The 16,767-nt window shown below is 41.0% G+C and overlaps 1 protein-coding gene across 1 annotated transcript in view; it reads left to right on the top strand.

The window, feature by feature from the left end:
- INTS2 (integrator complex subunit 2) overlaps positions 1 to 16,767 on the top strand; it is a 70,203-nt gene that overhangs the window by 39,082 nt on the left and 14,354 nt on the right. Inside the window, exons 13-20 of the mRNA XM_089676645.1 lie at positions 3,183 to 3,317; positions 5,487 to 5,769; positions 6,106 to 6,210; positions 7,945 to 8,109; positions 12,449 to 12,650; positions 12,974 to 13,099; positions 13,187 to 13,388; positions 13,745 to 13,930. Of these exons, the coding sequence (XP_089532771.1) occupies positions 3,183 to 3,317; positions 5,487 to 5,769; positions 6,106 to 6,210; positions 7,945 to 8,109; positions 12,449 to 12,650; positions 12,974 to 13,099; positions 13,187 to 13,388; positions 13,745 to 13,930 (1,404 nt within the window). The remainder of the gene's footprint in view (positions 1 to 3,182; positions 3,318 to 5,486; positions 5,770 to 6,105; positions 6,211 to 7,944; positions 8,110 to 12,448; positions 12,651 to 12,973; positions 13,100 to 13,186; positions 13,389 to 13,744; positions 13,931 to 16,767) is intronic.

Here is a 16,767-nt window from a genome sequence, read left to right as displayed (position 1 = left end):
GTGTGTGGATTTTGTTAAGTTGTGAATTGTGTAGAGGTCTCAGAGAAGTCGTCCAGGCCTGACTGCTTTCTGGATAGATTTTTTTTTTTTTTTTGACACGCTATGCATTCCTTGTGCTTTAATGGCCTTATATATCATGTGTGACACAACTGATTCTGTCATTGTTTTACGATAGGTCAGAAGGAAGTGTTAATCTGTTGACTTTTTATAGTCCATAGAAACAAATATCCTGTCAGGCCTCAATTAGTGGTTTACAGCTCTGACCCAGGCCTGTGTGCTGGTGTCTGCTGTCTCTAAGTGGGGATAGCAGGCTCTTTTTGAAGTGTGTTAAAAGTTAAAGCTATGAATTCCATAGTTTGCAGAAGGAGTGGGAGAGTAAGATCACTGGGCTAAGGTAAAACTAAATGGCTAAGACCTGACAAGATGGCTGTCACCTACAGCTTCCATGTACCTGCTGCGCACAACCATTACAATCCTGCCACCAGATGTAGAAGCATACAGCAGCAGTCGCCTGTGAAAGAAGTAGCTTTATACTTGTCTCTGTAGAGGGAAACATGACAAAACTATGATCTCTTAATGCTAAATTCACACATAGTGTTTTGACTTTCCACCTACATTGTGACATGATGGCTGCTTGTGGTGTCGCAGTTTTAACTTGGCCCATTGAAGTCATTGGGGCCATACTTCAAGCTCATGCCGAACACTTGGCTTTTGGTTGCAACCAGTATTTCAATGTAAAATCTCCATTGAGATAAAGGCAACAGGTATTCAGGAAGCAGCAATATTGTCTCCTGAATGCCTGTAAACTGGCTCTAAACCATGTTTGAAAAAGCAATCCAAAATACATTTTTTCAGAAGGTCAGTAGAGACTGCCACATTATGTAAAAGAGCTTCGGGGGCTGCTGCTCTCTTGCTGTGTTGGATAGCATGTCCTTTGCAGGACTCTGTTCTTGTCCTGCTAATTGCTATGTCATTACTATTTCCTGTATTTCTGAAAGATTTTAAACAGTTGCAGCCCCTGTATTTCTTTCAGGAAAGGGTTAATGCTGCATCTACTTCAACTACTACTTGTTAAAATGCTTATTTGCAGTACAAAAATGTGCCTTCTTGGGATACCGGTCTGCTGTGACTGGTGAAAGACCTTGCATAAATGTGTATATTGCTATATTTGGTGAAGTAATACAAAATGCAATAAATACCAGGTAAAGTCACAGCAAACCAAACTTTTTGAAACTGTTCTTACTTTGGATATACTGTTAATGGTTATATAATAAGACTGTACAAAAATACTGTGTTTAAAAAAAAAATAGAATAATATAATACTAAAGGGATCTATTTACAAATGTTTTCACATAAGAGTTACACAACTTTCACCCAGGATTCACAAATTTTTCAAATTGAATACAGTCAGAAAAATGTGTGAATCTTTATGTAAAGTGTCATGCTTTAACCACTGATTTTTGTGATAGTGTATCATTTCCCCAGCCTCACATTGAGCTTTACTAATATCAGGTTTCTGTGGTAAGGACATAGTAGGTAATAGGGAAAGGGTCCGTTGTATGGAACCGTCAGCAATTTTGGTAACAAGGCATTTGCTCTGTCTGCCTTTTTTTGGGCACAACTTCCAGAGTTCATTTCCTCTTTAATGTTGCACGGTTATAGTTGTAGAAGCTAAATAGGCCTTATGCATTTCAAAGAATTGTCATGTTTATGCAGACTGCATTATGTTTTGTTTGATTCTCTAATACAGTTGACAGGGGTTTATAGAGAAGCCAAAGAATGTACATTTACAATGGCTGCAGGAATTTTGTCTTTTTTTTGTTTGTCTCTCTACCTAAAGGGGAAAAAAAAACTGCAGAAAATTGTTTACATAAGAGAGTATACCACCAACTATGCCTCTTATATAAGAACTGTTTAAAGAAAAAAAAGTTAAATATACATCTGTGAAGCTTTTATTTGTAGTGAAGTTTAATGAACATTTTGCATTCAAATAATTCAAGCATAGAACATGTGTATTATTATTATTATTATTATTATAAACTCCATTCAAGTAAGCACCTTTTATTTATTTCACTGTTTTACGTGTTTATAGATCACAGAATTATTTCCCTCTGAGGAACATCAGCAGTCTTGGAAGTAATTAAATTGGTCTGCATGGGAATTAATTTAATTACTGCTTGAAAGAACTTGTTTTGGCTCTCTGAATATTGATGTGGTGTTTAATCATAATCTGTACTGCTTGACTGGTGAATAGTATAATATACTATGGCAAAGTCTGACTTTTTTTTTTTGTTTGTATATTTTTATTTGAAATCTATTCGGCTTTGCAAGTTTGATTCTGATAATAGCATAACCGTAAATTTTAAATAAATACCAATGGTTAAGAGCTAAAATTCACAAGGATTAAGGGATAGTTGTTGTTTTTTTTTCTGTCCTAAATGCTTCATTATTAATTCATACAGCAAAAATGAATCTGCAGTGACCAGCTACAATCCGAAACAAGGCATTCAAAGTTACTAATTGCATCCATAAACTACTGGATAGTTGATAGCGCATAGGAATGGCTATATTTCAATACCGCTTAAGGTGCAATCAAATACAGTTTTTGTTTAAGATGAAACAAACATTGTTTTCATTATATAACTTATTTTTGACCACCCATTAATTTTATGCTTCTCTATGCCATGCAGGCAGATCATGGCTGGTGGGAGGGGCACAGAAGATGCTGTACATGACTTCCTAAAAACATCACAGCACCCTGCTTCAGTACTCCTCTTGAACGCCTTCAGTGCTGATGCACAAAGATGGTTCTTTGGAGGAGTTGTACAGTGATCAAAATGCCTTGATGGTTGCATGTCAGTCTGAAGGAGTAGGTGTTCCTGGCACGCTGCATTTGTATTTAGACTGTCCTAGGTAATGCCTATATGTGACGTTGATAACTGAAAGAACTGAATTCCAATGGGGAGGAAAGTGCTAGAAGATGCTGGATACGTCTAGCCAGGAAATGAGGCGGGCTCCATCTGATTTGATGCAGAATACCTGAAAACTATAATGTGTAATATAACTAGCAATGTTCACAGACTTAATCTTATTTCAGGGCTCACCAAAGTTGAACTGTTTAAGGATTGATTAATCCTATAAATCTAATAAATACAATCTTTATTTTGTTACTCTGTTGTTAGGTTGTCACAGCACATGCAGTTCGTGTCCCTGTCACAAGCAACTTGAGTGCAAACATTACTGGCTTTTTACCAATTCACTGTATTTATCAGCTGCTGAGAAGTCGTGCTTTCACTAAGCACAAGGTATCAATAAAGGTATGTTATCCATAAATGTTTTACTGTTTACTATCTACCATATTATACAATTTCTTGTTTGTTAGCAAATAATGTTTACAATATGAGAGAGACACAGTATGGGGTTGACTTATTAAAGCAGTTGGAAATCTTCACTGAGATTGTACCTGTGTCCACTTTGAATACCCAATCATGTGCAGACATAATGGGGTTTATTTACTAAAGCTGGAGAGTCCAAAATCAGACTCCCTTCTGCATAGAAACCAATCAGCTTCTAACCTCAGCTTGTTCAATGAAGCTTTGGCAATGAAACCTGGAAGCTGATTGGTTTCTATGTAGAAGGGAGTCTGATTTTGGACTCTCCAGCTTTAGTAAATAAACCCCAATATGTCTCCTTGCCTACCCTTATCCATGACAGCTATCATATACAGAAAAAGAGAGTTTGTCTCAGCACATTGTTGTTTAGGTCTTCCACAAATGCAAGTTTTATGTTTGACTTACACTGCAGGTTGTTTTAACTTTTCTAAATATAGGAATTGTATAGTCACATTGTTAAATAGATGTTCTTTGTAGGTATACTAAGACTTCTCTTCAAGATGGATTATTTCAGATATGTAGAATGGAAATAAATGTGATACTGCAACCTTGTCTGCTTACAGCTCTAATGCTGATACAATCAAGAAGTCTGTACAGACTGCTGTTATGTGCAGGAATTCATGACCTGGTTGTGACTTCAGCAGAGATCTTAAAGTTAGACCTCAGCTTACTTAACACGTTCACAAGCACATTCCAATGCACCAATAAAACTGCAGGAAATTTACTGCTAAAGATTTAGTGGATGAATGCTTTAACTATCTTCTAAGCCCCATAATTCTAAAGGAAGACTATCTTTAGTAATGCTTTCATTGCAACCTATGGATAATCAGTTAAACTATTTCCTGTATTTTCTGATTTCATAACAGGTAATCGCATAAGGCAGAATATAGTATATGGCATTTGACAAGGCTGATTACTAACTTTTACTGCTAGTGGTGCTGGTTTTATTCTGGGTTCAAAAGCTCCTGTTCCAGCCCTTACTAGGATTCCATTTAAGATGAGCTAAAGTCTCTTTAGCTTGCAGTTTTGTCCTTCTACATTTGTGACTTGAATGTCTATACAATGCCTAAGGCTAGGTTCACACCTAGGGGCGGACTGACAACTCATGGGGCCCCCGGGCAATAGGGGATCATGGGGCCCCTGTGTCTGCCCAAACTAAAAAAAAAGCCTATGAAAAAGGTACCAGGGGCATCTCACGTGGCCCCCTACTGAGCCCGGGTCCTCTGGCAGTGCCTGAGTTTCCAAATGGTCAGTCCGCCCCTGTTCACACCTATGCAGGTTGCGTTTGAGCCGTTTCTGCATTGCGTTTTGCGTTGCATTTTTGCAATTGCGTGTTTGACATGTTTTTGATGCGTTTTGCGGGTTTTTTTTAATTTTTCTTGTTTCTAGGCAGATTTAAAGCGCAAAACGCAGCAAAAACATAATACATGCTTTTCTGCAGCGTTTTTATTGCAGTCTTTAGAACGAAAAATGCAACATTTTGTGTTAAACAAAATCCCTGACCCTTTCCAAAAAACGCAGAGGTGTGAACATGTCCCATAGGAAATCATGTTAAATAGACTGTACTGCAGAAGATGCTTAGGTGTGAACCTAGGGTAAGATAGATGACTCAGTAAGTACTGTTCTAGGCAACAAAAATGGTCATCTTTCTTTCAGAGTTGTACATGTAACCCTTGAGGTGATGTTTAGCTCTTTGGAAGAAAGATAATTCTTCCCATTGTTGGACATCAGGAAACAACACACTCCACCCACCAGCCTACCCATTTTAACCATGCTTGTATCAATCTGCCCTGGCAGACCCTTACAACTAGTTTTCAGCTTCCTTGAACTTTCCACTACTTCCAAGGGGATTTGTTCCAGGTAGTATGCTGTTACCAGCTTACAGCTCTCATCGAGATACTAGAATGGTTCAGGTGAACTATCTGTCTCCTAAAATCCTCCCTAAATGCCTTACAGCAAATGCTTTTCCTAAGAAACTAGACTAAAAACTAGGTAGCCATTATCTGTTTTTTTTTGTTTTGTTTTTTTGTTTTTTTTTGTGGATAGTTTTGATAATATAGCCAATTATTTCATTCTAATTGTAATCTGTTCCAGGACTGGATATACACTCAGCTTTGTGAAACGACCCTTCCACTGCATCAGCAGCTGCTCCCACTGATTGATGTGTACATCAATTCAGTCATCACTCCAGCATCAAAGTCTAGTCCAGAAGCCACTAACAAGCCAATCACTGAGCAAGAAATCCTGAAAGTTTTCCAGGGTCACCCAGGGGAGAGTCCACGCTTAAACCAAAGACACAGAATAACTGCTCAGCTACTGTTGCTTTATTACCTTCTTTCTTACGAGGAAGCTCTTTTAGCTAATTCAAAGACATTAGGTTGGTAGTTTGCTGTAATTATGTTGACTGTTTCATAATGTTTTTATTTTTAGGCAGTGCAGTTGATGACACCATGTTGTGTAGAACTTGCATTCTTAATGCATACTTATTTTACCTGTGATGTTAATGACTCAACCTTGTTTACCATTTTTATTCTTCTGTTTTATTTTTCTTCACCGAAGAAAAATCTGTGGCTAAAATCACATTTTTATACTTTTAACCTGTGCATTTGGCTCTTTATGTAGTAGCCTATCTGTAGTAGGCGCAAGAATAGTAATTGTGTATGTTATTTGTGTATTCAGATATTTGTTATTAATGTTATTACTGTTCTGACAGCGGCCATGCAAAAAAAGCCAAAGTCTTACTCTTCATCATTGATGGACCAAATTCCTATAAAATATCTTATTCGACAAGCACAGGGCCTACAGCAGGAACTTGGAGGTAAGAATATATTTTGACAAGAGCTGGCCCACCAAGATGTGGGGCCTAAATGTGAAGGTTAATTGCACAGCTAAAATAAATCAATTACACAGACCAAAACACATTTTTGTGCCTCGAATGTGAGACCTCTTCCTGGGTAAATGTGACCTGCTGATTGCAAATATGGGTCCAATTTTTCCCTATAAGCTTAAGTTTTTGAAATACAGCATAAATGCCACATACCACTCTTCGCTGTGGTCGCCTGTCAAAAATCAGGATATTTTAATGTAGTGTTTTATTTAATCGCCTTGCAGAATGAAAGAAATACATAAAATGGAAATATACACACACCTCCTATACGATCATAACTTTTTAATACAGTTCATAAACCTATACTTTATAATTCAATGTTTCCAATGTAAAATTACAGTTGGAAGTAGGTAAGCATTCTCACTATATCTGCTAACTTGTACACAAAAACAGACTAGGTAACAGAAGTACAACTTAATCGGCAAGATTAATTAAAAAACGGACTAAAAATGACATAAATTCGACCATATCTAAAAAGCTAGAGCTAATGCAGTCTAGCCAATGCAATTTTCTGAATCACTGCCCAACTAACCACAAGCACAGGTCTGAAAAGCAAGGCACCAAGAAAAAAGATTTTTTTTTTGGGCTGTGTTATATATTCTTAACAGGCAGGAGATAATCATTCAAGCTAGGTTCACATCTCCACGTTCCTGCGGGCCGCGTTTTGTGCAGGCATGAGAGCCCATTCATTTGAATGGACTCCCGTTCCCTGGGACACGCAAGGAAGAAGTCCCTGCACTTCTTCGGAAAATGCAGCCCGCACGGGAACCTCAGCTCCCAGTACGGTTGCGATTTCCAGTGCGGGCAGGAAATTTTAAGCCCTGCAATACGTGAAACTGCATTAGCAGGTATATGTTTAAATGAACAGTGCCAACTAGATGGTTAGTAAATCTATACAAGCTTGGAAACTATACTGTAGTTCCAGTCTCTGGTATTGTGTTGCCATTCTGCATTGTTTCTGTTTATGCAGTCTGCATAATGCATTGTTTTGTCTGCTGATGCTTGTTCGCTTTGGGGTCGAAGGGAGCTATCCTTAAAGTGGAGTTCCCCCTTAAAAAAAAAAAAATAAGTAAAAGTCAGCAGCTACAAGAATTGTAGCTGCTGACTCTTAAAATACAGACACTTACCTGTCCCTTGGTCTAGCGGTGTCCTCACCACCGCTGGTCTTCTCTCCCTGGCGCCGGTATCTTCAGTGTGGGCACCCGGCTCTGACAGCTTGTGGCTTCACAGCCAGGTGCCCACTGTCCATGTGGGAGAAACGCTGCGCTTTGTGAATGACCCCGTAGTCTTCTGGGACCCGTCACGTGTCCCAAAAGACTACGGGGAGGGAAGGGGGGAGGACAACTTCCGATTGCCTAGGCGATCGCAGCAGAAGTGGGAGTGGATACCTGTCAAATTTGGGTATCCCCTGCTCCCCAAAGGTGCCAATTCTTAATGGGGAGCTAGGCACAAAGGCTTAAAGCGCAACTTCCCCTTTTGGGTGGAGCTCCACTTTAATTGACTTGTCTTTATAACAGCCCTGATTGGCACCAATTTTCTAGCATCAAAATTTGCTTGTAATTTTTCTAGCCGTAATAAAATTCACTAATATAATTTCTACTCTACTAGTGATATTTATTCATACAGTGGAAAAAAAAAGCAATTTTCTCTTTATTTATATTTTAGGTTTACACTCTGCCTTGCTACGTCTGCTTGCTACAAACTACCCACATCTCTGCATTGTGGATGACTGGATCTGTGAGGAAGAAATCACAGGGACAGATGCTCTTTTGCGAAGGATGCTATTAACTAACTCTGCCAAAAGTCATTCACCTATACAGCTACAAGAGGGTAAGCTCAATGAATTACTTGCACATAAATTAGTTCAGGAGCCTTTCTTATAAATAAAAGTGTACGTGTAGCAACAGGGTTAAACACACAATTAAAATAATTATTTGTGAACTGTCCTACCTACTCAAAATTAATATTCCCTGTAATTCATAAATATGGCACGGACAGATTTTTTTTAAAGTGCCTCATGCGTTCTAAAAGTGGTACACCATGCGCCATGTACCTGTCTAGAACATGTACTTGATTTAGCCACATTCTGCACTACTTTTAAAATTCATCCGTGACATTTTCTCAAACTCTTACTGCACTAGTTTCTCTCTCTGTAAGCCAAAACATTTGGTCCTAATTGGCTCCACGTTCATAAGATATGAACTGTCGATATGTTAGTTTGAATTTGGCACATTAACCCTTTCGCTGCCAGAGCCATTTTTTGCAAGATTACACAGAACCCTAGAAACACTTATTTTCTGAAAGCAGACACCCTAGAGAATAAAAAAGTGGTAGTTCCAATTTTTTGTGTCACGCGATATTATTGCAAACTTATAGGAAATGCAAAATTTCAGCAAAAATCACACTAAAGTGAATTTTGGGGCAAACAAACGCAATAAATGGCCCAAATGTTTGGTAAAATATAAAAGACGAGGTTGTGCCGAGTAAATAGATACCCAACATGCCAAAACTTAAATTTGTGCGCGCCTATGAAATTGCATCAACCTTAAGTGCCTTATATTTTTATTTTTCAAAAGCCCCTATAGGTAATCAGTATAGGAAGTCTGGTGGCAGAATTATTTCTTTCACTCCAGCGTGCGTGGCGATATGTAACGTGTATCGCAATCAACATTTGCACGCGTAGACGCCCTGACGTGTGCGTTTATGTTCGTACGTGTATATGTGGGGGTTCAAAAGTAGTTTTTTTTTTGGGGGGGTGTTATGTGCTTCGGTGTAACTTTTTTTTTTATTTTTTTTACAAAAAACTATATATTTTTTTTTAGTTAACTATTTAAAGGGCTGTGGAAGCGATTGGTGGCAGCAGAGTTAATTGCACCATAATGAGAATGAGATACTCTTATAAAAGTCTATATTAGGGGGAAAAAAATAAATGTGTGTGTGTGTGTGTGTGTGTGTGTGTATATATATATATATATATATATATATATATAATTTTTTTTTTTTATTAATAATATATTTGTGCACAGTCAATATAGAAAGTGTACACTCCCCTGTTAAAATGTCAGGTTTCTGTGATGTAGAAAAATGAGACAAAGATAAATCATTTCAGAACTTTTCCGTCTTTTTAATGTATCCTATAAACTGTACAACTCAGTTGAACAACAAACTGAAATCTTTAAGGTGGAGGGAAGTAAAAATAAAAACTAAAGTAATATGGTTGTTTAAGTGTGCACACCCTTAAATCAATACTGTGTTGAAGCACCTTTTGAGTTTATTACAGCACTCTTTTTGGGTATGTGTCTATCAACACGGCACATCCTGACTTGGCAATATTTGCCCACTCTTCCTTGCAGAAACACTCCAAATCTGTCAGATTTTGAGGGTATCTCCTGTGCACAGCCCTCTGCAGATCACCCCACAGATTTTTGATCGGATTCAGGTCTGGGCTCTGGCTGGGCCATTTCAAAACTTTAATCATCTTCTGGTGAAGCCATTCCTTTGTTGATTTGGATGTATGCTTTGCGTCGTCATGCAGAAAGATGAAGTTCCTCTTCATGTTCACCTTTCTAGCACAAGCCTGAAGGTTTTGTGCCAATATTGACTGGTATTTGGAACTGTGCATAATTCCCTCTACCTTGACTAAGCCCCAGTTCCAGCTGAAGAAAAACCGCCCAAAAGCATGATGCTGCCACCACTGTGCTTCACTGTGGGTATGGTGTTCTTTTGGTGATGTGCGGTGTTGTTTTTGCCCCAAACATATCTTTTGGAATTATGGCCAAAAGGTTCAACCTTGGATTCATCCGACCATAACGTAGTTTCCCATATGCTTTTGGGAGACTTCAGGTGTGTTTTTACAAAATTTAGCCGAGCTTGGATGTTTTTCTTAAAAAAAGGATTCCGTCTTCTCACTCTACCCCATAGCCCAGACATATGAAGAATACGAGAGATTGTTGTCACGTGTACCACAGCCAGTGCTTGCCAGATATTCCTGCAGCTCCTTTAATGTTGCTCTTGGCAGCCTCCCAGACCAGTTTTCTTTTTGTCTTTTCCTCAATTTTGGAGGGACTTCCAGTTCTTGACTGTTCTATTCTTCACTGTTGCAACATATTTTCTCCACTTGATGATGACTGTCTTCCCTATGTTCCATGATATATCTAATGCCTTGGAAATTCTTTTGTACCCTTCTCCTGACTGATACCTTTTAAAAATGAGATCCCTCTGATGCTCTGTAAGCTCTCTGCGGACCATGGCTTTTGCTGTAGGATGCAACTAAGAAAATGTCAGGAACGTCCTACTAGAACAGCTGAACTTTATTTGGGGTTCATCAGAGGCACTTTAACTTGTTACCGACCGCAGATAGCCAAATGACGGCTGCACTGCGGCCGGCCAGTTCTGGGTGGACGTCATATGACGTCCGCCCAGAACGCGCTCTCCTGCGCGCCCCAGGGGGCGTGCACCCGGCGATCTCCGTGATCGCTGTGTCCTACGGACACAGCTGATCACGTGATGTGGTAAAAGGCCAATCACAGCGGCCTTTTACCACCTGATCAGCGGTGTCCAATGACACGCTGATCAGAGGGAAATGCAAGTGTCGGTTCTCAGCTGCACTTTCCTCACGCTGTCAGATCGTGAGGAAAGTACTGCCGAGAACCGGCAGTTGTCAGAGCGGGGATGGGCACCGATCATCAGGGCACTGATGATCAGTGCCCTGATGATCGGTGCCCAGCAGTGGCACCCGCAAGTTCCGCCCACCTGTGCCCAGCAGTGCGCCCACTAGCTCCGCCCACCTGTGCCCTGCAGATCACCCACCTGTGCCCAGCAGTGTGCCCAGCAGTGCACCCACCTGTGCCACTCTGCAGTGTCACCCACCTGTGCCCACCAGTGCCACCCACCTGTGCCCACCAGTGCCACCCACCTGTGCCCACCCACCAGTGCAGCCCAGCAGTGCTGCCAGTCAGTGCCACCAGTCAGTGTCCAGCGGTTGTGCCAGTCAGTACCCAGCAGTGATGCCAGTCAGTGCCGTCTATCAGTACCCATCATCAGTGTCACCTATCAGTGCTGCATATTAGTGCCGCCTATCCGTGCCACCTCATTAGTACTGCCGATCAGTGCCCTTTAGTGCTGCCTATCAGTGCCCATCAGTGCTGCCTCATCAACGCACATCAGTGAAGGAGAAAAATTACCTGTTTGAAAAATTTTATAATAGAAACAAAGAAACTTTTTTTTTTTCAAATTTTTTGCACTTTTTTAATTTATAGCGCAAAAAATAAAACGCGCAGTGGCGATTAAATACCACCGAAAGAAAGCTCTATTTGTGAGAAAAAAATGATCAAAATTTCATATGGGTACAATGTTGCATGACCGCGCAATTGTCAATCAAAGTGCGGCAGCGCTGAAAGCTGAAAATTGGCCTGGTAAATAAGGGGGTATAAGTGCCTGGTAGGCAAGTGGTTAAATGATGGCAGGTGTGTACTGACTCCTATTTAACATGATTTTGCTTAATTCTGAACACAGAATGCAACCATATTATTTTAGCTTTTTATGTTTACATCCCCTCCCCTAAAAGATTTCAGTGTGGTTTTCAATTGAGTTGTACAGTTTATAGGTCACATTTAAAGGTGGAAAAAGTTCTCAAATGGTTTATATTTGTCTCATCTTTTTCACATCACTGAAACCTGACATTTTTACAGGGGTGTGTAAATGTTTTAGCGTGTGTGTGTGCGTGTGTGTGTGTGTGCCTTGTGAGCTCCTGCAGCTGTGTACCCACTATGATCCAGAGCATTATTTCATCCATGAAAGGCTTATTGAATCAGTAATTACTTTACCATTACATGTGGTTCTAGCTGTAGATTATCATAGTCGCCCGTTGAGTTCAATGTGACCAAACTGCTACTGTGACCTGAAATCTTGGCTCACAGTTGCAACTCAGTTTTTTACACTTCTACAAGGTCACTACTTCTCAGATATCTTATTACAAAGTGTGTGTAAGAATATTTTAATGAAATATTTTACATATTCTTATACCAGTCTCTGGTAATACTTGTCTATCATATAGCAGTAAACATAGAATCTGTGTGCAAATGTTCTCAGTTTTAAAGTTTTTATGTGTTTCTGGTTTGATTGGAAACATTTGTTGATATTAAACTAACTTTTTTCTTCATGCTTTTAGCATTTTCAGTACTGCAAAGCAACCACACACAACTGATGCAAATCTTGGAACATTTGACTTTGCTTAGCGCTAGTGACCTAATCCCTTATGCGGAAGTGCTTACTGCTAATATGAGCCAGCTTCTGAATGTTGGTGTTCCACGTAGGATCTTGCAGACCATCAACAAGTTGTGGATGACCTTGAACACTGTCATGCCCAGAAGGTACCAAATAAAACAATCATGTATATACCACTGTTTAAAGAAAAAATGTGAAGTGCTAAAATGTATCGTGCATATTTAAATCATTTTCGTCCAGATATGCAAGGTTCTTAAGTTGTAATTGCTATGTAATAATGCATTAAATGTATTGCAGCTTAACCTGCCAAAACACACAGACACACATTTATTTTTGTAAGAGTGTTTAATTATGTACTTGATCATACTAGACATGATCTGCCATTTGGAGAATAGTGTATTTTCTCTTTTTTTACCTAGCTGGAAGAGTTCTTTTTACCTCCATTGTGTCACCTTCTTGGTTTTTACAGGTTGTGGGTGATGACAGTAAATGCTTTACAACCTTCATTAAAGTTGGCTCGTCAGCACAAATACACACAGAATGACCTCATGATTGACCCTCTGATTGTTCTACGATGTGATGCCCGAATTCTGAGGTTAGTGGGTGACTGCATTCAGTAGTGAAATTGACATACTATTTGGTTTCCCTCGTTCATTCTTTTTTTTTTTTTTTCTGTTTCTAGGTGTCCACCAATAATGGATATCACATTACACATGCTGAATGGTTACCTTTTAGCTTCCAAAGCTTATCTGAACTCTTACCTCAAAGAGACTGCAGATCAGGATATTAAACCATCTCCCAGTAGTGCCATGACCCTGGCAGGACAGGGAGAAACCATGGAAGTTACCAGAGAAGAACTGAAGAATGCACTGCTTTCAGCCCAGGTTGCCAACATTGCAGAACACCTGTACTGACAGAAACATGTAGGATGCCATATCTGACCTCCTTATGAAAATTTTTACCTAGTTGTTTCTGGATTCAGTAATGTAACCGTTGACTCAAGACAAGAATGCAAGCAAGTAAAATCAGAGAAAACTCCTGATTATGCACATACTTGTTCTGTGTCAGTGAGAAAATATGAAAATCACTGGATCAATGAGGAAACCAGGCAACTAGGATTTTAGGAGAGATCAGCAATGAGAGCTTACATGTTCCCTGTTGAAATGTAAATATGTAACAATTATTGCTTAGTGCTTTCTCCAAAGTAGCTAAAATGTGATTTGTATTTTCTTACTATTAGGATAGCGCAGCAGTGCAGCTCCTGCTGGAGGTTTGTCTTCCAGCAGAGGAAGAGAAGACTCAGGAGAACACAGAAGGAGATGAGAGCCTACTTTGTAATCTCAGAGAGGTTCAGTGCCTGATTTGCTCTCTGCTTCATCAGATGTTTATAGCAGACCCAAATATCGCTAAACTAGTCCATTTTCAGGTACCCATCACTTTTCAAAATCTTTTGAAAACTTTTTTTTTTTTTTGTGTATATACTAAAAATCTAAAATTTTAGATTTGGATAGAGTGAGGATTAGAAAAAAAAATTTATTTTCATGTTTTACATTGCAGAGATTTCCCTTCACTTCCTTTCCTTGAGACAGATCAGGAAGTGAGAGGAATTCTCTCTAAAGTAAGAGGAACAATCTTTGACAATTGTCAACAGAGCAGGTCTCTGCTTTGGAAAATTCCCACTCAACTCCTGTTTTAAGTGATAACCTTAAGTCTGGATTTACCATCATTTTTCTTTCCTGATGATTTATATCAACAAGACCATTTCCAAAGCTGAAACACATAGTGGTAAAAACCTGACCAGGGGTTCTAACTCTTCCCTACATTTTGACTTTAGATAGACTTTATTTTTGGAAATGTAAAAAAGGATGTAGAAGAAAATACATGGGCTGTATGAAAGAAGACCTGTCTGTTGTTTATTGTAACCAGTTGGCATCATGATGTTCATGGGCTATCTGTGTCATTTTTTTCTTTCTAAAGAAACCACAGCCTGAGTAGAAAAGCCTGTCAGATGACAGCAGCTGCAGGTCTGGACTTTTGCTGTTTGTGGAGAAGCAATGGTCTGATTGAAGAGGTCTGACACACCCCCTGCTAAGTCAGACATGTAGCACTGCAAGTAACAAAGCTCATGCTCTCTGCTGATTGGAGAGCTTTGGCTACACTTCAGCAGGGGGAGTGTCAGACTCCTGTATAAAGATCACTGCATTCCAACATAGAGCAAGGGCCATTCTGTGCAGCATGCTGGCAGGGCTTTTCTGTTCAAGAACTTGGAATGTATTTGGCCAATTTAATCTGAAAGTTAAATTGGCCTTTTAAGATGCTGATTTTTTTTTTTTTTTTTTTTGCAAAAGCCCATTTCTCTATTGTCCATTGAGGGACACAGCTTGATAAGTAAACAACCTAGGGTTAAATCACTGCCTAAAGAAGAAATGGACAATATGCACAGCTGAAGGCCAGCTCCCTTCAGGCTATAACCCCTTTCCAGCTGCTCAGTTTCGCTTAATGTCATTAGGTGAATGGGTGTCTTTTTTTTTTTTTTTTTTTTCTACTTCATTTTAAGCTTGAATTGTAAGATTTTTCCACTATCAACTACTGGTAGATTTAGGCCAGATATTGAAAATCCTGAATTCTCTCCAGTTAACCAGTGAGTGCAGGGTTTCCCAGGTAATTAGATATATTGGTGTTTACTTTGTGGCACACCTGTATTCAGCAGTGACAACCTGTCTATGTTCCTGTTACATAGGACCAACTATCCAGGTCAGGAAAATTATCTGGGAACCTCTTACTGAGTTATCGTGACAAGAGTAATAGTTTTCTCTTGTCCCCCATCACTGAAAACCCACTTGTTTTGAGTGGCTGGTTGGCTTTTGCTATAGTAAACATTTTTTCCTCTTATTTCCTGAAGCTGTGTGTGTCTATACATCAGGCTATATTTAACTGGCTTTTGTAAAGGTGTTAGAGATTTCTGCTTTATTCTGGACTTGTCTAGATATCCCCTTTTTGAACAAGTTAATTCACCTTGTGGATGGGAGCCCTTCTGTTCAGTCCGTCCTTTCTTCCTTCCTTCCTCCTTTTTCCACCTTCCTTTTCTGCTTCCTTCCTCCTTTTCCCTCTGACCTCTCCTTCCTTCCTTCCTTTCCCCCCTCTTTCTCTGACTTCCCCTTCCTGCCTCACTCCTCCCCCCCCTCTTCCCCTTCCTTCCTCACTCCCCCCCCCTCTTTCCCCTTCCTTCCTCACTCCCCCCCCCCTCTTTCCCCTTCCTTCTCACTCCCTCCCCCCCTCTTTCCCATTCCTTCCTCACTACCCCCCCCCTTTCCCCATTCCTTCCTCACTACCCCCCCCCCCCCATTTTTCCCATTCTTTCCTCACTCCTCCCCCCTCTTTCCCCTTCCTTCCTTTTTTTTCTTCCTCCTCCCTTCTCCTTCCTCTTCCTTCTCCTTCTTCTTTCCTTCCTTCTCTCCTTCCTTCTCCCTTCCTTTCTTCCCTCTCCTTCCCTCCCCTCTCCTTCTTTTCCTTCCTTCGTCCCTTTCCTCCCTCCTCTCCTTCCTCCCTCCCTCTCTTCCTTCCCTCCCCTCCCTCTCCTTCCTCCCTCCCTCTCCTTCCTTCCCTCCCTCCCTCTCCTTCCTTCCCTCCCTCCCTCCTTCCTTCCCTCCCTCCCTCTCCTTCCTTCCTTCCCTCCCTCCCTCCTCTCCTTCCTTCCTCCCTCCCTCCCTCCCTCTCCTTCCTTCCCTCCCTCCCTCCCTCCCTCTCCTTCCTTCCCTCCCTCCCTCCCTCCCTCTCCTTCCTTCCCTCCCTCCCTCCCTCCCTCCCTCTCCTTCCTTCCCTCCCTCCCTCCCTCTCCTTCCTTCCCTCCCTCCCTCCCTCTCCTTCCTTCCCTCCCTCCCTCCCTCTCCTTCCTTCCCTCCCTCCCTCCCTCTCCTTCCTTCCCTCCCTCCCTCCCTTCCTTCCCTCCCTCCCTCCCTCTCCTTCCTTCCCTCCCTCCCTCTCCTTCCTTCCCTCCCTCCCTCTCCTTCCTTCCCTCCCTTCCTCTCCTTCCTTCCCTCCCTTCCTCTCCTTCCTTCCCTCCCTCCCTCTCCTTCCTTCCCTCCCTCCCTCTCCTTCCTTCCCTCCCTCCCTCTCCTTCCTTCCCTCCCTCCTTCCTTCCCTCCCTCCCTCTCCTTCCTTCCTTCCCTCCCTCTCCTTCCTTCCCTCCCTCCCTCTCCTTCCTTCCTTCCTTCCCTCTCCTTCCTTCCTTCCTTCCCTCCCTCTCCTTCCTTCCTTCCTTCC

The sequence above is a fragment of the Staurois parvus genome, unplaced genomic scaffold, assembly GCF_062004578.1.
Source record: "Staurois parvus isolate SC_StPar_1 unplaced genomic scaffold, SC_StPar_1.0 ptg000172l, whole genome shotgun sequence".
Taxonomy (NCBI): Eukaryota; Metazoa; Chordata; class Amphibia; order Anura; family Ranidae; genus Staurois; species Staurois parvus.
This window is presented reverse-complemented; position numbering and strand designations above follow the sequence as displayed.